This window comes from Varanus komodoensis, unplaced genomic scaffold, assembly GCF_004798865.1.
Source record: "Varanus komodoensis strain SLA01 unplaced genomic scaffold, ASM479886v1 scaffold18_3, whole genome shotgun sequence".
NCBI lineage: Eukaryota > Metazoa > Chordata > Lepidosauria > Squamata > Varanidae > Varanus > Varanus komodoensis.
The window spans coordinates 3,755,447-3,777,715 of NW_025335549.1; the positions used below are offsets into that span (position 1 = coordinate 3,755,447).

Below are 22,269 nucleotides of genomic sequence, written 5' to 3' on the forward strand. Positions count from 1 at the left end.
ATTTGAACCTGGCTCTTCTCAGTTCTAACCTAACACTGTAAATCAGTCATGGGAGATGTCTGACCCACAGGTGAGACCGTCCCTCATCCTGTTAGGGGAAGCTCTTCTCTTTAGTCAGCTACTTATCTGAGAGAGAGAGAGAGAAGGGTTCAGATAACGCAACAACCTACACCTAAGGACTGAGTGTGGGTTTTCACTGAACTGGGTTGTGTGGGCTGAACCCAGCAGCACCAACAAGCCGTGGCTTGTTAGCAACAACCAACCAATGAAGAGAAACCATGGTTTATTGGGTAGAAGGCGGAGTTGCTGCATTTCCTGCCTATCAGAAATGGCCTTCAACCTGTCACAGCAAGTAGTGATGACCACCAATTTTGATTGCTTTAAAAGGGGATTGGACAGATTCATGATGGAGGAAGAGGAGGCGGCGGCTATCAGTGGCTATAGGCCTTGCTAGCCATGTGCCACTTCTGTTCTCAGAGGCAGCATGCCTGCATACAGCAATTGTCGTGGAGCTTGGGCTGGGCAGAGGTCTGGTCCCATCCTGCTTGAGGGATCCTGTGGACATCATGGCCTAACTGCTCCATTGGACTATCCAGCATGGCTTTTCCTCTGTGCTTTCTTGCAACTATTCTTGGAAACTGTTCCCTATTGTAACAGAATGTTTAACATTCTCCCTGAGCTTCTGCCCTGCTTAGTGTTTCAATAACCTCTGTGGTTTATACTCTCTACATAACCTGAACTATCAGGGTCAGTAGAGCAAATGTTTTTTTCTAGCTGGCCAACAGAAAACACCTTTTATAACTCATGAGGCCGCTGCATGAGAAGTTGGTTGTGCGGCATCAAAGAGCAGAAATGTGGCCAGTTACATAACACAGGTAATGAAAGGTTAGAGCGTCCTAGTAGAAAAGAAGTTTTTGATGTACAAGTGGGTGTGTATTTAACAGAAGTAAATAGCCTTATGAACAGCCCTTGACATGCTTTAGAAAATAGGTGCAAAAGAAATCTCAGAGCTACAAGGGGCGAGAACTTAAGACTTCAAGAATGCTATATGCTTGGAAACACACAAGTTAGGAAAACGATAAGCTCTTGCACCAATTTCAACACAGACCTCTTTCCAAAAAAAAAAAACAAACCTGAAATTGCACAATTCAAATCACAAATCTTTCTAATCTCCCAAACTCATGAGCCCAGTTTTTTTTAAAATCTGAAGGTTTTTAAAAGTATAAGATTTGGATTGCTTAGTTTGTAGGAGGATATTTTTAATGTCCTTTTTATATGAAAAAGAGCTGGACATTATAATGCAGTGGGAAAGACTGTTGTGAAAGCTTTTGCTACAATAAATTCCCATGGGCACAAACACACACCTACACAGCCTTACCTGAAGTTGTTGTTTTTCTTACTAGATTTATTCCTGACATTTCCCCCACCTCGCTGCATGATTCCAAACCAGCTTACCTGTTCTTCCTCCTCCTCCATATTATTTTCACAGTAGGCCTGCAAGGTAGGTGGACTTCGCATCAGTGACAGGCCCAGAGTCACTCAGTGAGTTTCATGGCCAAGTAGGAACTAGAACTATTTGTTCCACTTCGCAAGTCCCAGTCTGATAGCTACACTGACTGGAATTGCAGGGATGTGTGGAGTGAGTTGTGTGCTTGTGATTTCCACTTCTAATCAACACCCCAGGAATGCCCCTTTCTGGTTATTTTACGATGCGTGTACCCAGTGGCTGAGTTGCTGATGGGTTAAATGGCCTAGGAATTCTTGCTGTAACATCTGGACCCAGTCACTCCAGTGTAGTGATAAAGAATATAAAATTAACCCAGCAACAAGGCTGGGCAATTATTGGGTTAGCTCTGGGTTGTTAAATCCATAAACATCCCAGAGTTTCCAGGCTTGGATGCCACAAAACAATAAAGGATTGTGGGCATCCCTGCATTGTTAATCAAAAGTCAAAATAAGGACCGTAGGGCAACAACCCAGGCACTGCCAGCTTGACATCCAGGCTGGCATTTTGACTCACTGGAACACTGCAAGCCAGTGCTAAGACTGTGGTGGTAACATTCCACGTATGCGTCTAGTTCTACAAGGGGGGTTTCGCGTTCCAGTCTAACATCCTCCTCTGGAAAGCATGGTGGTAGGGCAAATAGCAATCCAAAGATCTGAGATTCCAGTCCTAGTGGTCCATCCCCTACCTCTGCATTTGACACTGGAGAGCATTCACCACACCTGTTCTAATTGGCAGTATTCATTTTCATTCATAATTCCCAGACCCCAAATGGGGTTTGTTTTGCTCCTTAGATTACCATGAAGGATTGTATTTAACCTGCTTTTTCATCCATGGGTTCCTCACTTACAAGTAGCTCGCACTTTCGTTGAAAATATCTCTTTTGTCAAGGTAGTTTTCTGCTTCTTCAACTTCTTTTTTTAGGTCAAATCTCATCTTGCAGTTTCATGCTACAGATACCCCTTTAAACATCCACATCTTCCGGCACGGATTCTCAACTTACAACCAGTTCAATAGTTCACAGAGTTAAATCTCCCACCAGCCCTTGGAGAGCAAGATATAATAAGAGCAGGAGATTACCTGAGGAGCAAGTTTCCTCTGACCAGTGCACGGAAGGGCACGAACAAAGCTTCAGCATAGGTTTCTCCTTGTTGTTTTTTTAAAACACGCTAACAATAAAAGAAGTCAACTAGCTAACCCAATTAAACTTTAAACTAGTTAAAGAGAATATGTAAAATATGCAGTATGAGCAAGAAGGAGCGTGTATATTTTTTATTATATGAGCGATATCCTACCTTTTTTCCTGCAAAGAACCTAGGAAAGAACCCAGGATGCATAATCCTCCTCTTCCTTTCCATTTTATCCTCATAACAATCCTGTAAGGTAGGTTTGGTGTAGAGTTCCTGACTGGTACAGTCACCCAGAGAGCTTTATGGCCAACCTGGATCGGCAGAGTCCCAGTCCAACACTTGTGGAATTCTGCTTGGCCACTGCATGATCAGAATGCTTGAATTAGATGAATCCTGCTGAGATCCAACGGGGCTCACCTGGTGCTCTGATCATACATGTTTACTTGGAAGTAAGTTGAGTCTCAATATATTAAAAGAGACTTACTCCCAGGGAAGCAACAAAACTAACTTAATCTGGAGCAGGGCCACCCATGACACTAAACAGGCTAGTCTAGGAATTGTTTTAGCTAAGAAGAAAGGACTTGAAACAGACAAATATTCTGTCGCCCTCTCCTGGCCATCAAATGAGAAGAAGGCAGCACAGTGCAAAGGAAATAGTTTTTTCTAGGCATAGAAATAACTGGCATGGTTTTTGCTCAGCAGGGACAGGAGATGAAAACAGCTGTTCAAGGATTTGTTAGAAGCAATGCGCTTCCTTCCCAAGACTGTAATACCATGGTATCAAAGTCCATTATGACAAAAGCATTTAATAATAAACCAAAAAACTGGGGAATAAAATTTTAAAAAGAAGAAAAGGAGGGGATCAGAAATGCAAGGATTACCACAAAAGTATATACATACCGTACATTTGAAAGGTATACAGAGGCATGATAAAAACAGAAAAAACAAAAATCCCAACAGAAAGCTTTGGTGTCCTTTGCAGAGAAGAAGGGCGTTGAATCAGTGGATACTAAAGGGGATCATCAGAAGAGGGTTTAGGGTTAATTCCAGATTAGAATTTCCTTGCTGATTTCCGGACTAGTGGCAAAAATGTCACCAGGAACAAGAGAAGCTGTCTGTTCTCTGGGGCAGGGAGCAGAACCACCTGCTCTGAAGCCATGGCCAGTGCCGAGGAGACTTGGGAGGTGTGAGTGCTGCAGCGGAGTTGAAGGCCAAAGCACCTGGGGACCTACCTTTTGCCTATCTCTGACGTAGGCTATTGACACCACACAGCTGGTTGAGATGCATACACGTTGCATCCAAAAAAGCAGATGGAGCAGAGCCGTGGGGCCTGCGAGGTCTCTTGATTGATGTGTCAAGGTGCCACAATGTCCCAGGTGACCCTCAGAAGCACAGCCGGGGCCCAAGTGACAGGACGCACAGCACAGTGGCTTCCATGCCTGCAAACCTTGAGGCTGATCCCACCAAGCAGCTGCCGGTGCAGGTACCAAGCACACCAGCTCCAGCGCACGTTCTGCAGAGGACTGCTCAGCCAGGTTTGGATCTGAGGCAGGAAAGACACTGCGAGGAGGGCAGTTCCTGCCGCTTGGCCTGGAAGCTTTCCAGGCAACAGCAGCCCCCTAATGTGAAGCCCAGCCTTCTGCCCCCAGGGGTGCTCCAGTTACGTGGACCCACAACTTCCAGCTTTCCTGTACTCTGGCCCTGCCAGCTGGCACTGACAGCCAAAGCAGCTGGTGGCCTGAGCCATCCCTTGCGGGCCCATCCCTGGCAGTGGGCATGCCGGATACCCGCCGACACTGCTGCTGAGCTCACGCTTGCTGCTCGGAAATGGAGTCTAACTCTGCATGGACCCTCCCAAAAAGCCAGCCCCACCATCCGTTGCTAGCAATCCAGACTCCTGGAAGGTTCGGGCATCCCACGGCAAGGCATCCCTGCCCAAGGCCCTCCGGAAACACCATCTCAACTGTCCCAGAATGCTGTTCTTGGGAGGACGAAGTGTGAGGACCTCAGCAGGCCGTCTGGCTCCAAGCGAAGCCCGGCTGACGTTTCTCCCGCACTCCCAGGGAAAAGGACGTCGTGTATTAATACCGATGGCCACCTTTAGCGAGTGAAAGGAGAGCTCCTTCTCCGTAGCTCTCTTCTGCAATCCGACTCCTCAATCCTCCTTTCCAACAGCTAGATCAATGTACCTCCACCTGGTGCCTCTCCAGAGGTATGGAGTTGCAGTTCCTGTCAGCTCCAGGCAGGAAGGCCAAAGTTCAGGAATGCTGGGAATTGTCTTCCCAAAGAGCTGGAGGGCACCGGACTGGGAAAAGCTGCTGGAAGAGCGCTCACAGTGGCTGAAGCCTGTTAATAGACGGTATGGTATTAATATGGCCGTTGGCAGTGCAGGAAAAGGTCCTCAAGCAGCTACTGGACCGTCTGCGGCATTTCGCTCCAGGCTTTGGCCTTTTTCTTGGCCAGGGACAGCCAGGGCGGCTCGGCAGGGCTGCACGATGACACGGCCAGGGTCAGGGTTGGCCTCGCTTCCTTTTCCACGGGGGCCATTTCCTGAGTTGGTGTTCGGACAGGAGCTGCTGGAAGACAAAGTGGGGAGATAAGCAGAGAGCCGAGGCAGTCTTGCGGAGTCATGAGGTCTTGTTTTCGCCTGAGATGGTTCCAGCCGCGTCATTCCACATCTGAGTCCATCCAGATATTCAGATGGGGATGGCGAACGTCTCTCAACTCAGTTCTCGAGAAATTCTTAGGAGCTGGGCGTGGACGGGGATGAAGGAAAAGAAGGTGGAGCCATTCCTGCCTTTAAAATGGGGTGAGTGGATGGGAAAGCATGGGAAAGCCTGGACGGAGCAAATGACAGGCAGCCCAATGGTGGGATCATGGGAAGGGTTTCCAGAGAGCCTGCAAGATCCAGCTTGGGATTTCGCTCCAGGCCCAAGGTGCAATGCTGCTGATTAGAATAATGCAGGGGCACCCAGAGCAGCAAGCAGTCCATGGATCTCTCGTTCATGCGTTTCAGGAAATTCCCTGATCTAGACTATATACAAAGAATTAATTAATCCATTTCATCTGGTTGCAGCAGAGGGACCGAGAGGCCTCTGACACCATCTCCACCTCCACTGGCTCAGTTGAATGACCATCTATCATTTGGCTCTACACTTTGGATTGGTTTCAATTCCAGCTAGTCATTACAAGAACTCTGTGACTTTAAGAACTGGTGCTGGAGTTTGTTTTCCTCTTCCCTCCCCATCCTTCTTTTCTTTTGTTATGACTTATAGATTATAAGCCCCTGGGGAGGGAATGCCTCAACTTTGATCTGCAAACAACATTCACTAAAATTATAAGTGCATCATGCTAGATGGGGCTATAATTCTCATCATCCCCAATCACCAGCCACCCACCCTGCCAGTGGGGGACCATGGGAGCTGTAGTTCCACACATCAAGAGGTCCCCAGGTAGAAGGAAAATGCTCTATTCACATGGAAATCCCACAAGCAGGACAGGGTTGCGATGGTGCTTTTCTGCTGCTCCGATGGCTGCTGAGCAACTGCAGGACAATGTTAGCACCCTCTCATCCTGCTTGTGGCTGCTCTGTCCAACAGCACACTGGACCACATGTTCTTTGGACAGATCCAGCAGGCCAGCAGGATCCATATCCACAAATGCAGCACATATTACGGAAGCACCGTTAAGTTTCCAGTGATCTCTCTCTTCTCAAACAAAAAATATTCTTTGGTTGACCCATCAATGTTGCTCTAATACACGTCATAAGAGAGTTAACCCTAAACCACCATCCTTGGCTGGGCTCTCCCTCCACCGCCCGGACTTGTAACCCGTTCTTCTCTCCCAGTTTTCTGTACCTTTTGTAAGTGATGCAGTCACCTTGGACTGTTGTTTACTTTCAAGTGTACAGACATGGTGAGAGCTCCCCTTCTTCAATACATTCTCACGAGTAGTATTTGCATCCTAGAAAGGAAAATGAATGAAACGGCATCAGCAGCAGCAGCAGCCGCCAGCACCAATTCAAATTATGAGTCACCAGAGTGCTGCAGCTCTCAAGGAGACAAGCACAAGACAACCAACCAGAGATAAAACATACTAAAAAGTGTTATTTCACAAGCAGTAGCAAAGATTCAGCATTTAAAAGAGAGAAATAACTGAATCAATAAAATCAGAGATTATTTTAAAATGCAACGGTGCACATTAAAAAGAAAGCTAACAGCAGTTTAACAGGCCTGAGGAAATGTTTTGGCCTTTGCCTGGGACCATGTCCATCTCTCCAGATTACACCACTTAGGGGCCACTCTAGAAAAGACCCCATTGAGTAGGGTAGAGGTTTCAGGCTGTAAAGGTAAAGGCTTCCCCTTGACGTTACGTCCAGTCATGCCTGACTCTTGGGGGCGGTGCTCATCTCCGTTTCCTGGCCGAGGGAGCCAGCGTTTGTCCGCAGACGGTCTCCGTGGTCGTGTGGCCGGCATGGCTAAACACCGAGGTGCAGGAACGCTGTTACCTGCCCACCGAAGTGGTACCTTTTTATCTAATTGCATTTGCATGCTTTCGAACGGCAAGGTTGGCAGGAGCTGGGGCAGAGCAACGGGAACTCACCCCGTTGTGCAGATTCGAACCGGCGACCTTTCGATCAACCAGCCCAGCAGCACAGCGGTTTAAACCCCTGCGCCACCTGCAGTCCCTTTTCAGGCTGTGGAGGTACTGAAAGCAGGGCATTAGATGATGATCTCAGGGCATGGACAGAAACATGAGGGAAGGGGCAGTGCTTTAGATACTAAATGTCATGAGTGGAGCTGCCTGGAGCCGGAGGTCAGACAAGATGTCCCAGAGACCCCTTCTCTGTTTCCAGATGCAATTAGCACAGCGCAAGAGAGGAACATCTGCACAGGGCCCAGTGCTTTTTCTTCCACAACAGGCTAGTTTGGGCACCCTGCCCCTGGCCAGTGGGCACTGCAGTCCAACCACATCTAAACCGTGTAGGATCCCCACCCCTAGTCTGAGAAGACAGAGCGAGCAGCACCCTCACCCGCTCTTCGCCCCTTCCAGTCCCCACCTGCACTGACCCAGAGTGCTTTGCTGTTAAGGTGGCAGGACAAGGAAGCTTGTGCTGGCCGGTTCCACAGAACTCTTGCTGGAGAACACAAGACTATTATGGATTAACCATCAAATTGGTTTGATTACATATCCCTTACAGCTAACCCAGCTGCGCTCGTTTGTTTATATTTTGATCACACCCTTTTTCCTGCAGCTTATGTGCCCCCCTCCATTTTTAAATTCACAACAAGCCTGTGAGGGAGGTTGGTCTGAGAGTCAGTGGAGACTCAGCCCAAAAATGCTTCATGGCCAAGTGGGGACTAGAACCCACATCTCCTGAGACACAGCCCACACTGCCTCTTCCACGAGGGGTGGTGAAGCCCCGTCGGTGCGGGTGTTCAAGGATAGGCTGGACATGCACATAGTGGGCATGTCGTGAGCGGGGCTGGCTGGAGCCGGGGGTCAGACTAGATGGCCCGGGAGACCCCTTCTGACACGCTCTGTTTCTATGTTTCATAATTTCCAAACAAAACAGAGGCTCGGGTCCTGCCCTTTGGCCTGAAAGATTGCTCAGTGTCATTCCAAAGGCATGGATTTTCATGCACAGAAATCAGTACCCTTATGTGCTGCATCTCTTTCCTTGCCCGAATCAGACATGGCGAATAATGCAGCATGCAGTCGTGCATAAGGGATGGATCCCCAGTGTTGCACGAACCTCCACACTGGTTTTATGTAGCAACATCTGGGAGGTAGAACATGGTTTCCTTCCTTTCTTGAAATGGTCACAAAATGCAAGGCTGCATCTCTCCAAATGTTTCGGTCTACAACTTCCATCAGCACAAGCACAGCCCATGATGAGGCATTATGGGAGTTGCAGTTCAACAACATCTGGAAGGTCGCATGCCTCTCAACCCTGAATAAGGCTCGCTTTACTCTGTTACAAATCCCTAGCATCCTCGGTTAAACATTATCTAAGAGCTTCAGCCTCAGCCTAAAATGACTAAGACGAACCCTAACCAACCTCGTGCGAAAATTTTGGGCTATAAGCACAAATTAACTTGATCAGAGGCACCTCCTATGAGTGTGGACCACAGTCAAGCTGCATCGCAGCATGATTCCAACAGTCCTGACCTTTTCCTGCTGAGAAAAGCCGGTTTGCTTCTTCCCCTCTTTTTCTGCTTTGGCGAGGGGGTGGCCCTGGAAGCCTTTCTGTTTCAGTTTTGCCATCGAAATCCATGCTGGTTCAGAGGACGGGGCTTCCAAATGTGCAGCCAGAGTTTGCTCTAGGGGAAAGAATGGGAGAGAAGCTGGGAAGAGTTCGAAGCCACCTTGTTTTTGCGTGCCAGTAGAGCCTGCCACACCATGCCACCCCCACCCCTTCCCGGACCAGGGCCAGCTCCCCCATCAGGTAGAGCAAGGCAGCAGTTTCTCCAGAAGTATCCCAAGGGTGGCAAATGGCCCATTATTTATTTATTTATTTTAACCGCCATGGAAGATACCATTTTGGTGGACCACCTCTCGGTCTCTTCCCTGGTCTTCTGCTGCCTTCAATACTGAGCAGAGCATCAGCTCAAATGAAGGGCGCAGAATGAGATCCACGTGAAGAAGAGTGCAGAACCTCCTGGGGCCCCAGAGAAGCTCCTGGGAGCCACATTAGAATAGTGGGCAGAGAGAAGAAAAGTGGTGAGGCCACCTTTCCAAAACAAATGACAGCGCCTTTTCACTTAAACTTTTTACTGACAGTAACTAAGGAGAGACATTTGACTCTTTTAGAATGGGTGACAGAGCTGCACAAGAGCTTGAAAACCACCAGATAATCAGGGGTCAAGGAAAAAGGGGAAGGTGGTGTGGGCCATCCAGATTCCACACCTCTGATGGAACTGAGATACCTAAAGGTCTGCTGGTGTGTGGTTTGGTTGCCCCGTCTTCTGGTCTGGCCTTCCCGGGATTTTTCTCCTCGCTGAAGCTGGGTTTTGCGACCAACGCTTTGGTCCTGGCTGTGAGGCTGGGAGAAGTTGCTGGCTTTGGCTCATCCTTGGCCGAGATGGAGGAGCTTCCAGAAGCTGCTGGGGGAACCTGCCTCGGGGCCTTCTCCTGCTCCATTTGGTATCTTAATAAAGAAGATGTCCTCCTCAGCTTCACGCCAAATGGGCTCTCCTGGCCTTGCCCATCGTCACTTGACCACTCGAGAGCAAGGGTCAAGTTGGCTGCAAAGTTTCTGTGAACCCTCTCCAGTTGTTCCGGGCTGTTTGGCGTGCAGCCCTGTGACGCTGTATCAAACTGGGGTGCACCTTCAAACAACTCTGGCCTTATGGGTGAAGACGGGGTGCTTCTAGGGCAGGGACCATCTACGGGGTTCGACCCTCCTGAGAGAGACCTCTGCCAGGCAGGCGCGATGGTGAACCTGACCGGCTTAGCAGAGGTAGCCTTTGTCTGGGCCTTGGCAGTCTCTTCTGGGGCTTTCCTTTCGTCCCTCATTTTCACCTTTCCCAGCTGGTCCACAGTATGGCCATCAGGAAGGCTGCCGTTAGAGGCACTCTCAGCCAGTCCTGCAGCATGTAGTCCTCCTGAAGGAAGATCACCCTGCTTCGGAACGACATCAGCCTCTTCCGTGCTCGGGCTGCTGCTCAACAGAGAGCAGTGAACTTCCTTCAGGAGACGTGAGCTATCACCCACTGCCCTCTGCAGCAGAAGGGTATCCAGATTGGCATCCACCACGGCCGACTTCTTTGGCAGAGAGGCTGCTTGCTCCAGGCGGCCTTCAAACGACTGCGGTTCCCCGTCTGCAGGGCTTCTTGTCGCTTCAGTGATGGCTGTGCCGTCTCCGAGGGCTGAGGCCGTGGGCTTTGCTGCTCCTGAGGAAGGCTCCAACGTCGATGCAGGAAGCTGTAAAATGGGCAACACCGGCTCTGCTTCGAGGCTGGCAGATGTGCCCCTAGCGGCAGAGCTGTCTCCCACTCCATCCACGTGAGTCACGCCACTGCCAGCGGTACAGCCTTTTGCTTTTTGGTCCCCTGGCTGGAAGGAGGGTCCACGGGGACAGTTTGTTTCATAATGAAGGTTTTCTCCTGCATTTCCATGCAAGACCAGGAGCAACGTGTCACAAAGTCTAGTGGCTTTTGCATCAGCCTGAGAAAGTTCAGTATTCTCCACTAGTCCTTTCCCAAAGCTCTGTGGGTTTAGCTCAAGGTCATCGATGGGGTAGCCGGTTCTTTTTCCTACATCCTCCTCCATTGCTCCTTCTCCTTCTGCCTTTACCAAAGAGGATGGCTTTGAACGGGACACTGTCACATTTGCCTGGAGATCTGTTACCAGAAAGTTCTGGTCCTCCGACGCCAAAATATGCTGCTCGTCCACGCCAGGGCCAGCATTCCAAGAATACCGCAAAACGTCGGAGGTCTTTGCCATGGGAAAGACATCATTAGTCCAACTCCCGTTTAAGTTACTCGCATTCCGGGTTGAAGGGCCTGCACAAGGAAAGGGATGAAGGGGGAAAAGAAGATGGTTTCTGGCCTTGAAAACTCAGGCAAATCTCAACTCCTTCCCCCATGCTCTTTGCATGTAAAAACACTGGCATGTGCAAGGACACGCACAGCCGATACCTTCCCGGTTCTTCTCTTGGCCATCAAATCCTTGACGTGATACTTCGTGGCCTGTTTTTCCTTCAGCAGGTCCAAGAAGATCTTGCTCTTTCTCCACCTGGTGTTGGAAAGGAAGACAGATCTGTATAAACAGACTGATTTTTACGTGTAAGGTATGCAGCACAAACTTTCAACCCATAAAAGGTGGCAGCAGAGGTGCTGGAAGGTGATCTGCCTGCCTTTTAAACTCATCAATCGCTTTCTTTTATATAGTGGTGAAAATGACCAGAGTCACAACTATGTGATACTGAAAAATGGGATCAGTGGCTTTAGGGCCAGTGCCAGGGATCTGCCCGAAGAAGAGCTGTGCTGCACCAGGTCCAGAGTCCCGCATTCCAGTCCAGCGTTCTGTTCCTACAGGGACCTACAAGCCCAACGAAATAGCACCGGTAGACACGGATACGGGAGGCACCACGCGGCCATCAGGACAACTAGCCATGGACAGACTTCTGCATGAACTTGGCTGATCCCCGTGCCAATCGGGGGCTGGCACTTCATGTGGTGGCAGTGCGCCCCACAGCCTGACCTCCCCACAAGGAGCTCACTGCTCACTCCTGCAGCCTACTGGCCTGGCCCTGCCTTGCCTTGGCACGGCAGCCTGTACATTTGCCTTTTCCGAGCGAGTCGGCGTGGACAAAAACCAGGTGAGGAGCAACAGCCCCTGGTCCTGCCTCTCCAGACAGCCAAAGGGAACAGTCAGAGGCAGCAGCAGCAAGGAGACCTTCTTTCCCAAGGGCCCCAGACACAGAGCCAGCACTGGGAAGTGCAGCAATTTCTTTGAGTTACAACTTGCTACAAAAATTGATAGTGAAAGGGGGAACAAGGCACAGCCTGTTTTCTTAGTCCGCTTCCCAGTGAAACTTTATTCTTGGAACAGTTCTTTGCAAGATCCAGAAATAATGGTCATGATGGAGGGGGCCTCGGAGGACCGATGGGCTTCTGTATATAATTATAATTCCTTCATTCCCCCTCTACTTGTGCTCCACCCTTCTAACCCCAAGGCAGTTTACAACACCACAACCACATGGGCCAAGGCCGCAGTGCAAAACCAACCCCCAACCCCACCCCCACAAGTTCTGCCCCATTGTTATTTCCCCCCAACTTGGACTCAGAGCAGGTCCTGTGGACCTCTTGAAGAGGCGCGCTCAGAAAAGGGAAGGCGCAGCACACGGTCGGCACCAGTAAACACCTTCACAGAGGACAGTAAGGTGGTGGATGGCTACTAAAGGCTGGGGGAGCAAAGCGGGGGCTTGCTGCGGTGCGTACATCCTCTTCCTGGACTTCTGCAGAAGCAGCTGGTTGGTCCCCGTGGAAAACAGGATGCTGGATGGGACAGGTCTCTGGTCTGACCCAGCAGCCTCTGTTTCTGCCTTGCACATAAGGTGAAGGGAAAGTGTAGGCTCCTGGATGGCAGAGAGAACTGACCCCAATGCTATGCATGGACCTTCCATGCCACAACAAGCAGAAACACAAAAACTGGTCTAGTCCACTCTTTCTCTTGAGAGTCTAAGGGGCAACTTGTCTTCCTATGCACCAGCCCAGTTTTTAAAATCTAGAGGAAAGGTCCATTTGCTGGACATGCATGAAAAGAGCTTTCTTTACATGAAAGAAATAAACATTTCAAATTGCATTTCCCTTCACCCCCAACCTGAAAGGGGGCAGATCTCTTCACCTCCTCAGCATCCAGGGCTAAATCCTGCCACAATGAGCCAACCAGATCCAGCCTGGCCAAGAACGTCCGTGTGGCGGATGGAGAGGCTCGCAGGGCAAAATCCCTCTCCATCCCGCCAGAGAACCACTGTCCTCCAGGAGACACTTACGGAAAGGTTTTGGGCTTTGTGGGCAAAGGCTTTCTGCCTCCGTGGATTCATGGCAATCCGATGCCTGGCCACAGAGGTATCCAGGCAGCCCAGCGGGGTGGCCGGGCTGTTGAAGTCGACAGGAAGCAAGTGGCAGGTTGGCCCAGCGGGGCTGCCCAGGGCTGTGGAGAAGGGTGAGCTGAGAGGCCGGGAGGAGCATCCCAATGGCACCTGCAAAGGCAGACCGGCAAACGGATACATTTCAGGCTTTCTGCACCTCACGGCCATTGTGCGCAAAGCTTTCACGGGGAATCCACAGGACTAGAGACTTGAGACACAAACTCCCAACATGAGGGGCAGGCAAGAGCCCATTGCCGGGCCTAGAGACGACCTTCACAGATCCCATCCCATCCACCACGCCTCAGAGGCATGTCCAGATTCATCCTAGATGCATCCAGTAGATGGAGCAAGGCATGGGGTGCCCTCTCTGCTGCAGCTGTGCCTTGCCCATGCATTTTATCCCAATGGCTGTTTTCGCCCATCGACATAAAGCACAGGGAGGGGGAAGGAAGGCGGCTGGGACACCAGTCCAGGGCATGGCCTCACCGCCCCGGCCCCCTCGCCCCTCTCCTCCACTCTGGAGTGCAGCTCTGCTCTCGGAGAGGGAGCCAGCGTGGCGCGTTCCACATCAGCGCCGGGGGAGGCAGGACCAGGCCTGGCCACCAGAGTCCCAGCACCGAAGTCCGGCAACCCGGCCCTGGGACTCCAGAGCAAGCGATGGTCTCCCAGACGCTGCCAGGATCGTGGTCCAACGGCCTGACTGTGTGCATGCACACTCAGGCAGGAAAACTGCTCCACAGCTCCCAGCCTGGCCCAGCCGGCTTCAGTGAACTGCCCCGTTCAAGTATGCTAATGTCCAATAAAGCCCATATTATTGCTGCTGGATCTATTTTCATTTATTTAATCGCCCCATTGTTCCATGAAAAAGCAGCAACAGCAACTCAGCAGCTGAAGGGCAACAGAACTCTTCATTGTCTTGTTGAATAAATTTTCCCTTATATATATGTATGTATGTATGCATGCATGCATGTATATGTGTATGTGTGTGTTTATATATAGTTTTTCTTTGTTATTGTCTGTTTTCATTATCTGTTTTTAGCTGCTTTACACATTTTATTTTTTCCGATTTTGTAATATTTTTATTGAACTTTTATCATCTGGTTTTATGGACTGTGTGAACTGCCCAGAGAGATTTGGCTATGGGGTAGTATAAAAGAAAAGGAAATGAATGAATGAATGAATGAATGAATAAACAAATCTTGAAAAGAACAGAAAGGAAGGGGGCAGAAGCGGAGGAGGAAATATGGAAGAGAAGTCTCATGAATTGGCTTCTTGCAAGTGGGGTCTGTAATGAAATGTTGCAGTGCAAAGGGCTTCTACGCAGGACTCAGTTTCCCATGTCAACTCATGTAGATTATTGTCTCTGCACAATAGCAGTGTGTGCAAAATTAGCACTGATGCAAATTTGCAGAAGTAGAATGACACTCTAGCGAAACCAATCTGATTCCTTCAATGAGGAATAGTAGGGGGGGAAATGCCAGGCAACCTACAAAACACAGATAAAATGGATTTAACAATTTCCGTGTTTTCCTAACAGCCTTAAATCTGGGCTTCAGCCCTATGCATTTCCACTGCAGGTTTTTCACAGAGAGATGTTTAGATACTTCACAGCATTTTCTCCACTTTGTAATATATGGGGATCGTGTCCTTCCTACAGCAACATATAGAGGAGAGCATGCAATTAACACAATCAATCCATCAGTCATAAAAATGGTGGAATCATATTACAAACAGCAGCATCAGCGTGAGGCATAAGATCAGGCACCTATCAAAGCAGGAGCCTGTGTGTTCTTGCTGCCTTAGCCACGATTTGAAACGGCTCGGTTGGCCAAAGGACCAACTGAGCTCTGTGTGCTAAAGGACCCAGCCTCAGTTCAAGGCACCTCCAGCTCAAAAGAAGCCAGGAGCTGGGCTGTGAGCACACCCTTAGCAAGCTGCTGCCCATTGCAGGAGACAGTCCAGAGGGGCAAGCGGTCTGTTGCGAGCTCCAGCAGCTTGCAGCTTGCATCAGTAGCAGAAAGCACTGCTGAATTACCTGCTCATCTTCACTGTCTGTCCCCCCTAAACTCAAAGAGCGATGGCGCTGGACAGGGTTGGCGGACTGCAGGACAAAATAAGGGAGAAGGCCAGTCAGGGGAAGCACAGCACAACACGGCACATCTCCTAGGGCGGCACATCAAAAGGAGAGTCACAAGGAACCACAAAAGGAGAAGCAGGGTGGGGACCGACACAGCACCCCCTCACCCACATTCACGCGTGCGAAGGCACGCCGACAGTTGCTCCGTAGCACCAAGGTGGCTGAGGCTTTGACAGGCAGGGCTCGTGTCCCGCAAGGGCCCAGGGCCGCGGTGCAGAACCTCCGAGCTGCAGGTCAGATACGGCCCACTGGGGTTTCTCACATGGCCTCACCCCTTCCCCTCACCGGTTGGTTGCCACTTTCCAGCTTTTGTGATTTTCTGCCATTTAGGAAGGCTAAAAAATCTCTTCTAAGAGCTTCTCTGAAGTAGAATTCAGACTTCTTGCTGAAAGAGGTTCAAAGGCTGACAGAGAGATCTGAGGCTGGAGAGTTCCGATTTAGCCTGTCAAAAGATCCCAAATGGAACCACCTGGCAAAGGCAGTTAGATAGACCAGGATAAACAAAGGACCGCCTCTCGAGACGATCCTGCAGGGAGGTTCTGTTCCATATCATGCCCACATCTGGCACACTTGTACTGAGAATCCATGAGAGTGTCTTCTCTGTAGCCAGATTCTGGGTTGCAGCTGATGAGCTATTTTATCTTTTTAAAATTATCTTCCTGTTGTCACCTCAATTTGTTGAGGTGCTGTTGTCACCTCAAATTTAACCAATTTGTAATTGTTCATCTGCCGGTCCCCTCTGCTTTACTCATTGTGCTGAGCACTAATCCTTTTTTCAGACCTTAGGTTTCCTGCTTTTTAATTTCAGTGCAAGCAAGCATGGATGGTCTTGCATTCTAGTTTTTGCCTGTAGGCCATCTTTAGAAAATCTGTTATTTCCCCAAAGTCACATTTTTGTCACAGATCTCGCGCTCTGCCAAATGTAGAAAACCACTGACATTTTTTAAGCTTGTAATTACAAACCAGATTAAGGGAGGGCACAGAATTCAGGTTGCTGGCGAAGAATCCACTCACCAGAAACTAAAAGACGCACTGGTGGTTGTTTTGGATCCAGTAGAAAATTTACTCTAGGCTTCAGATCTTATTTCCAGTGGCTGTGTGGCACATTGGGTGGTTAATTATGACTAACTTAAGTGCCATTCGTTTCCATAAGTGGGACTAAAACTGAACATGATCCTTCACAACCAGAAGTAATAGCAAGAGAAGGTACCATGCACTGCTTCTGGGATCCCAGGGGAAGTACGATGCTCTTCTAGGGTGAGCTTACCAGAAAGGTTTTCCTTATATTCTTAAACTTATCAGAGAGTTTTCACTGCAGTTTTGTGAGACATCACCAAATTAGGGGCATAAAAAGACACCACCAATTCTACACTGTTATTTTTACATTCCTTACTCACTCTGATGTGAAGCCATGGCATGGAGGACCAAACCCGCTCGCTTTCAAAAATAGCAAGGGCTCAAGCAAACTATCTGTTCTTCCTTGCCTCTTGGATCAAAAATATTTTGGAAATTAAAATAGGAGCATTCTTTTTCTTGTTTGGGTTTTAAAAAAAAGAGGGAAACCACCATGACAATTAAGATTTGGACAGAACTGCCAGGAATCCTGTCCTAATAGTTATAAAAGAAAGGTGATTTGGAGAAAGAGGAAATCAACATACTGTCAAATGTAGCAGGGAACTTCCTATGTTCCTACATACCTTACTTACAGGACAGGTCAGAATGTCATGAAGAGGGGAGATTTCTGGTGGACTTCTGGGTAAGCCGTCATCTTCTGAAACGGTCCCTGTGTCTTCCATTTTCTTGCTTGTAATTACAAGAGGGGGGGATCCAAACCTGAGGTTCTGCTGTAACCGAAGCTGTTGGGGCAACAAGAAGGAAAAAGATTAAACATAGGTTGGGTACAGGCAACACAATAACTCAAACTCAAAAGTTGAGTAGGGATTGTTGTGAGCCATTGTTGAAATGTGAGCTATCTTGTCTGAACCCAGCTAAGCTAACAAACTATGGTTTGTTAACCATAAACAACCCACAGTTCACAACCCAAAAGCAAACCATGAATTGTTTGTGGGTAAGAAACCATGGTTTGTTATGGCAGCTGGGTTTAGACAACACAGTAACGCGCATCTTAGCAGCAACCCATGATTCATCAACAACGCACATTCAACCCTTGAATGTGAGTTATTGTGCTGCCTGAACTTAGTCACTGGTTTTTAAGATGATGATGCAGCTTCTTCAGTAGGAATACTTAGTTCCTGGAATATGATTTTGGTTTGTTCAGAGAGAGTAACAAGCTAAGGATTCTGGTTCAGACAAAATGTTAAACCACAAATGAAGGTGACCAAGTTTGTTTAGGTGCCCCTGCAGAATCCGATTGTGTCAGCCATTCACTAATGCAAAGCAAGATTTGTCTTTTGGTACCTTCTCAATATTTCCAAGCACTTATGGAAACCTCTCCCTGAACCTGAGCCTTGAATATTTGCCAAATTGAACCTTCAAACCCCAAGCTAGCCTTTGTGAACCCAAAGCTTTTCCTAAAACTCCACCTTCGCTAATAGACCCAGCAGGGTTCAAGAACAGATGCCTGAAAATCTTTCTCAAGTCCTTGGCATAGGCAACGTTGTTTATGCACACAGAATCTAGCCTACGTCAGCTGTCAAAAGTATTCAGCCTTCTTTCCTGCCTAACCGACCAGAGTTGACACCTCCTTATCAGCTGAGCGCACAAAACAAAAGTCAGGAAAGCACCCTTATCCTGCCATGCAGCACTGGAGACGTGTTCCTGCCACTCCACAGAGGAGCCTTTTGGGCAGGCTGGAGCTGAGCGCCGGGACCGGGGGCTGCCTGCACCGTGGTGCAGCCGGCTGCAGACCTTGGGGCCTCCTCCAGGATCCTCAGTGACTACCAGGTGATGAAGGGTTTCAGGCAGCAGAAGCAGCAGAGCAACAGGCTACTATTCCCGTTACTGTGATGTTGCTGTGATTTCCCCTGCAGAACTGCACATGCTCAGAGTTTTGCTTGCATTGTTTGCTGGCAATGTTGTTCTAATCTGTGGGGAAGGCAGAAGCTGTTGTGCAGTGTGGTGGCTGGAGTAGCAGGGGAAAGACACATCAGTTGTATGCCTCACAACCAAAGGAGTATTTATGGCCACCAGAAGCCCCACGTCACTCCATCAGACCATGAAGGCCGGAGCCTGTTTCAGGAAAGTTAAAAGTTTGCCAGCAGAAGTGGATTCTCCTCGTCTTTTTGACATCTAGAAGACTGAAAACTACAACACAGGAAAGATAAATGCTCATCTTTTTTAACAAAATGGATTTAAGACTATATCATCAGCAGCATCATTATTGCATTTATACCCAACCGTTCCTCCTCTTGCAAGAAACCCAAAGCAGCTTACAAGCTTCACCTCCTCTCCATTTTATCCTCACAACAACCCTGTGAGGTAGGTCAGGCTGAGAGTCTTCTACTGGCACAAAGTCACCCAGTTGGCTCCATGGCCTAGCGGCGACTCGAACCCAGATCTCCTGAGTCCCACACTCTTAACCATTGCACCACAAGCAAAAACCTCTATATGGAGAGGTGTATATATAGACAGTGGGTTTGCCTTTCCTGAAGCTTATGTATAAATGACACATGTATGCCTATACATGCTATACATTGATATATACATGGATTTAAGCTGTGATCTGGGTATTTACATATTAGAAATTATTCATTTCAGGAGATGTCTCTTTGTTTTTCATTTCTTTCATATTGTTTTGTCCTGGTAAAATTCATAATAAAAATATGTGTTATAAGCCGTCCAGGGCCTAAATTGGCCTGACTGTACCACTGGCCTCACATCTTACATCAAAGGAGGGTTTTTGTGGTGTCCAAACCATGGCACAGCCGTCCTCCAGTGATGTAATTTTAGTTTTGCCAAAAGCATTAGTTTCTCCCCGGAAATCAGACAACCTGTTTATCCCTGCAGCAAGCTACCAACATTTCAGGCACCTGCCTCTCCTTGGCTACCCAGTAGCCACTAGTCACCAAAAACCATTAACATCTTCTTTGTCTCCTTCCCATGAGAATAGAATAAGGCAAGAGACCCCATTACCTGCAATGCTTTCACCTTCCCAGGAAGGTTTTCCTGTGAGGCCATTTGGCCGGCAACATCTGGCAATGCTTCGAAAATGAAAACACTGTCGTGCGATAAGGCTTTGTTCCCCATGCTTCCTTTGGATCTAAACATCGAAGATGGGAAAAACTGTTCAGACTTTTAAAAGATCTCTCTCTCCCTCTCTCTCTCTCTCTCTCTCTCTCTTAATTCTGTTTTCTGCAAGTGCTCCATATGATTTTTGCACAGATGCATTTATTTAATTATTTGTTTGAAATATTTCTAGGCCACCTATTCCACTAATGACACAGTCCAAAGCATTTAGCCAAACTGATCCACATACTGTTGATAAAGGGGCAAGGTAAAGAAAGAACAGCTTGCAAAAAGCGACCCAGGGGGTTCAACGCCAAGCTGAGATCAGAATTATTCATTCATTTAAAGTATTTTCACCCTGCACTTTAGCCAGAAAGATTCCTAGGGTAGCTTATGTAAGATCTCCTTTAAAAAAAAAAACAAACAAACAAGACAGTCCCTGCCTCCAGGTTTTACAGTCTGGAAGAAAGGCACACAAGGAAAAAGGGAAGAGGAGAGGAGAGGAAAACAAGCAAACTCAAGCATCAATTCTTGGCCTTGGCTCTTTTCTACAGCTGCCTAGATAGATAGAACTGGCTACATCAGATCTAGCTCGTTCTGTTTATTTAAAGTGTGTATTCATTCATTCATTCATTCATTCATTTCACTTCTATGCCACCCCATAGCCCAGAGGCTCTCTGGGAAGTTAAGAAACATAAATAAGCAATGAAATAACCATATTTCCATACAAGAATAAAACCAATGCAACATCATCAACAATAACAACCCACAGTTGACATGTGGCACAGCAGCAGTAATGATAAAAATGATTATTAAGAGTAACAATTATCTATTACAGTCTCTGGAAAATAAAAAGGACTTCACCTGGCACTGAAGAGAAAAAAGAGGTGGTGCCAGACACACCTCTCTGGGGAGCAAGTTCCGAGGATGAGGTGCTACCACGGAAAAGGCCCTTCCGCTGGTCACCAACCCCCAGAGGGAGTTTTTAGAAAACACAGACTCAGCAATAGGGTTCATGGAGGCTCAATATATTACAAAACTATTCCAAAAAATAAGGAAAGGGGGCACTTGATGGCGACTGGCAACCTTTGCAAAGTGGAGGTCCCAGGTGCAAATGCCTGCAGGTCCAGCTTTAAAAAAAAGGACCAGAGCTGGGGAAAACCATCTGTCTGCACCGATGCCTTGAGTAACTCTGAGGCAGCTTTGCACATATGCAACATTGCACAATATAAGCTACCAAGCAGCCTTGAGGGCTTCCAATGAACAGGAATGTGAACTGCAAAACCCCCTTTCCTATATCCACCCAACATTGTGGATGGGTCAAAGACAAGCCCGGACTTTGGCCAGGGAGCTAGTTCTTCATTCTCAGCCGCAAAGCGTTGGCCAGCTTGAAGGTGGAAAGTGTGGGCTCTCCTCCCCGTGCCACCAGTAGGACACAATGGCCGTTCCAGTGACAGGAACCATCTTTCAACCAGGGTATTACCTACTTTTAAAAGGCCAACCCAACACCCATGCCAATTAGTTCTGTCTGGATGGAATTCAGGCAACACACAGGCAAATCCCATCTCTCAGCACTTCTGCGGCTTAAACAGTCCGGGGGGTGTTGCTTTTTTACCGCACTAGCTGTTTTGAGGCACGTTGCAAATGGAAGAGAGGAAATTCCTGACATTCCAGCTGCAGCACTGGGATTTGTTTGTGCATCAGCTTGAATGAAAGGAGCAGCTCACTGCAGAGCACTTCCTGCGTTTAACCTGCGCGCACTGGGCAGCTGCACTACCTTACCCAGGCTCCACAGCTGCATGGAGTAGGCTGGAATCAATATTGACATCACTACTGGACTGGCTAGCTTTCAGTCTGCTCCCTCCTCCCATGGGAGATGACAGCTCTTTGCTCTTCTTCTTCTTCTTGGCAAAGAAATTCTTGAAAGTCTGAAACTTGGATTTTTTCTTTCCTAGGCAAGAGAAAACAAAAAAGGATGGCTATTGTGTCAAAGGCGTTAATGACACGGTCTTGAGGACAAACAACGCTGAGCTTCTTACAATGATGCGACATGGACTCACCTAAGGAAAGCCAACTGCAGCCTTCTGTTACCTGTTCTGCAAAGCAAGGAGCTGCTACCTTTCCAGCTTCCATAGCAGGTGCTGCTGCTGCTACTTTCTTAAAATTGACATCAAGGGCCTCTGCTATCTCTGGGCTACTAGGCAGCTAAGCCAAGAGAGACGTGTTGGGGGGTTGCAACTGGCGTGATCTGGGGGAAAAAGTGATCCCCTGGAAACACTGACATCACATTTCTGGAGGACGCTAGTTTGACGCACGCACATGCACACAAGAGTCGGCTTGTTAATGCACAGATGCTGGCCAAACCACCCAGGAACCCACACATCTCCGAGCAAAGACGTCTCCAGGCCGTGCTGCATCCATCTAAGATGCAAAGCAGTGATGAGATCAGGCGAGCCAGGCTCAGACGCCTTCTATTCTTTGGCCAAACAAGGGCAGCCGAGGCATAAATCCCCACAGCTGGAGGGCTCCCCCAGAAACAAAGCCCTGTTTCAGCAGATCAGTCTCCTCCTGCTGCAGAGGCTCTGCCCGCAGTGCCGCCTCTCCACCCGTGCCAGCACACGAGGCAGAGGACAAGCTGATGCCACCAGCGGCGGCAGAGCTGGCCGGACAGTGGCCACTCTGAGAACTGGACAATGACTCCAGGCTGCTGCCT

The 22,269-nt window shown here is 48.5% G+C and overlaps 1 protein-coding gene across 9 annotated transcripts in view; it reads right to left on the minus strand.

Annotated features, from left to right (window-relative positions):
• Positions 1-3,420: 3,420 nt before the first annotated feature.
• The window catches only part of KIAA1210 (KIAA1210 ortholog), a 39,383-nt gene continuing 20,534 nt past the window's right edge, over positions 3,421-22,269 (minus strand). For 4 of the 9 annotated variants that reach the window (XM_044427286.1, XM_044427285.1, XM_044427281.1 and 1 more), the window contains exons 3-12: positions 21,339-21,507; positions 19,464-19,590; positions 17,069-17,227; positions 15,270-15,335; positions 13,136-13,345; positions 11,277-11,373; positions 9,564-11,141; positions 8,806-8,957; positions 6,492-6,597; positions 3,421-4,980 (exon numbers count right to left, since the gene is read on the minus strand). In XM_044427286.1, coding sequence (XP_044283221.1) covers positions 4,790-4,980; positions 6,492-6,597; positions 8,806-8,957; positions 9,564-11,141; positions 11,277-11,373; positions 13,136-13,345; positions 15,270-15,335; positions 17,069-17,227; positions 19,464-19,590; positions 21,339-21,507 — 2,855 coding nt within the window. In that variant the 3' untranslated portion in view covers positions 3,421-4,789. Of the gene's footprint in view, positions 5,211-6,491; positions 6,598-8,805; positions 8,958-9,563; positions 11,142-11,276; positions 11,374-13,135; positions 13,346-15,269; positions 15,336-17,068; positions 17,228-19,463; positions 19,591-21,338; positions 21,508-22,269 lie in introns of all 9 variants that reach the window. The other 5 variants (XM_044427282.1, XM_044427284.1, XM_044427283.1 and 2 more) reach the window with 5 other exon arrangements.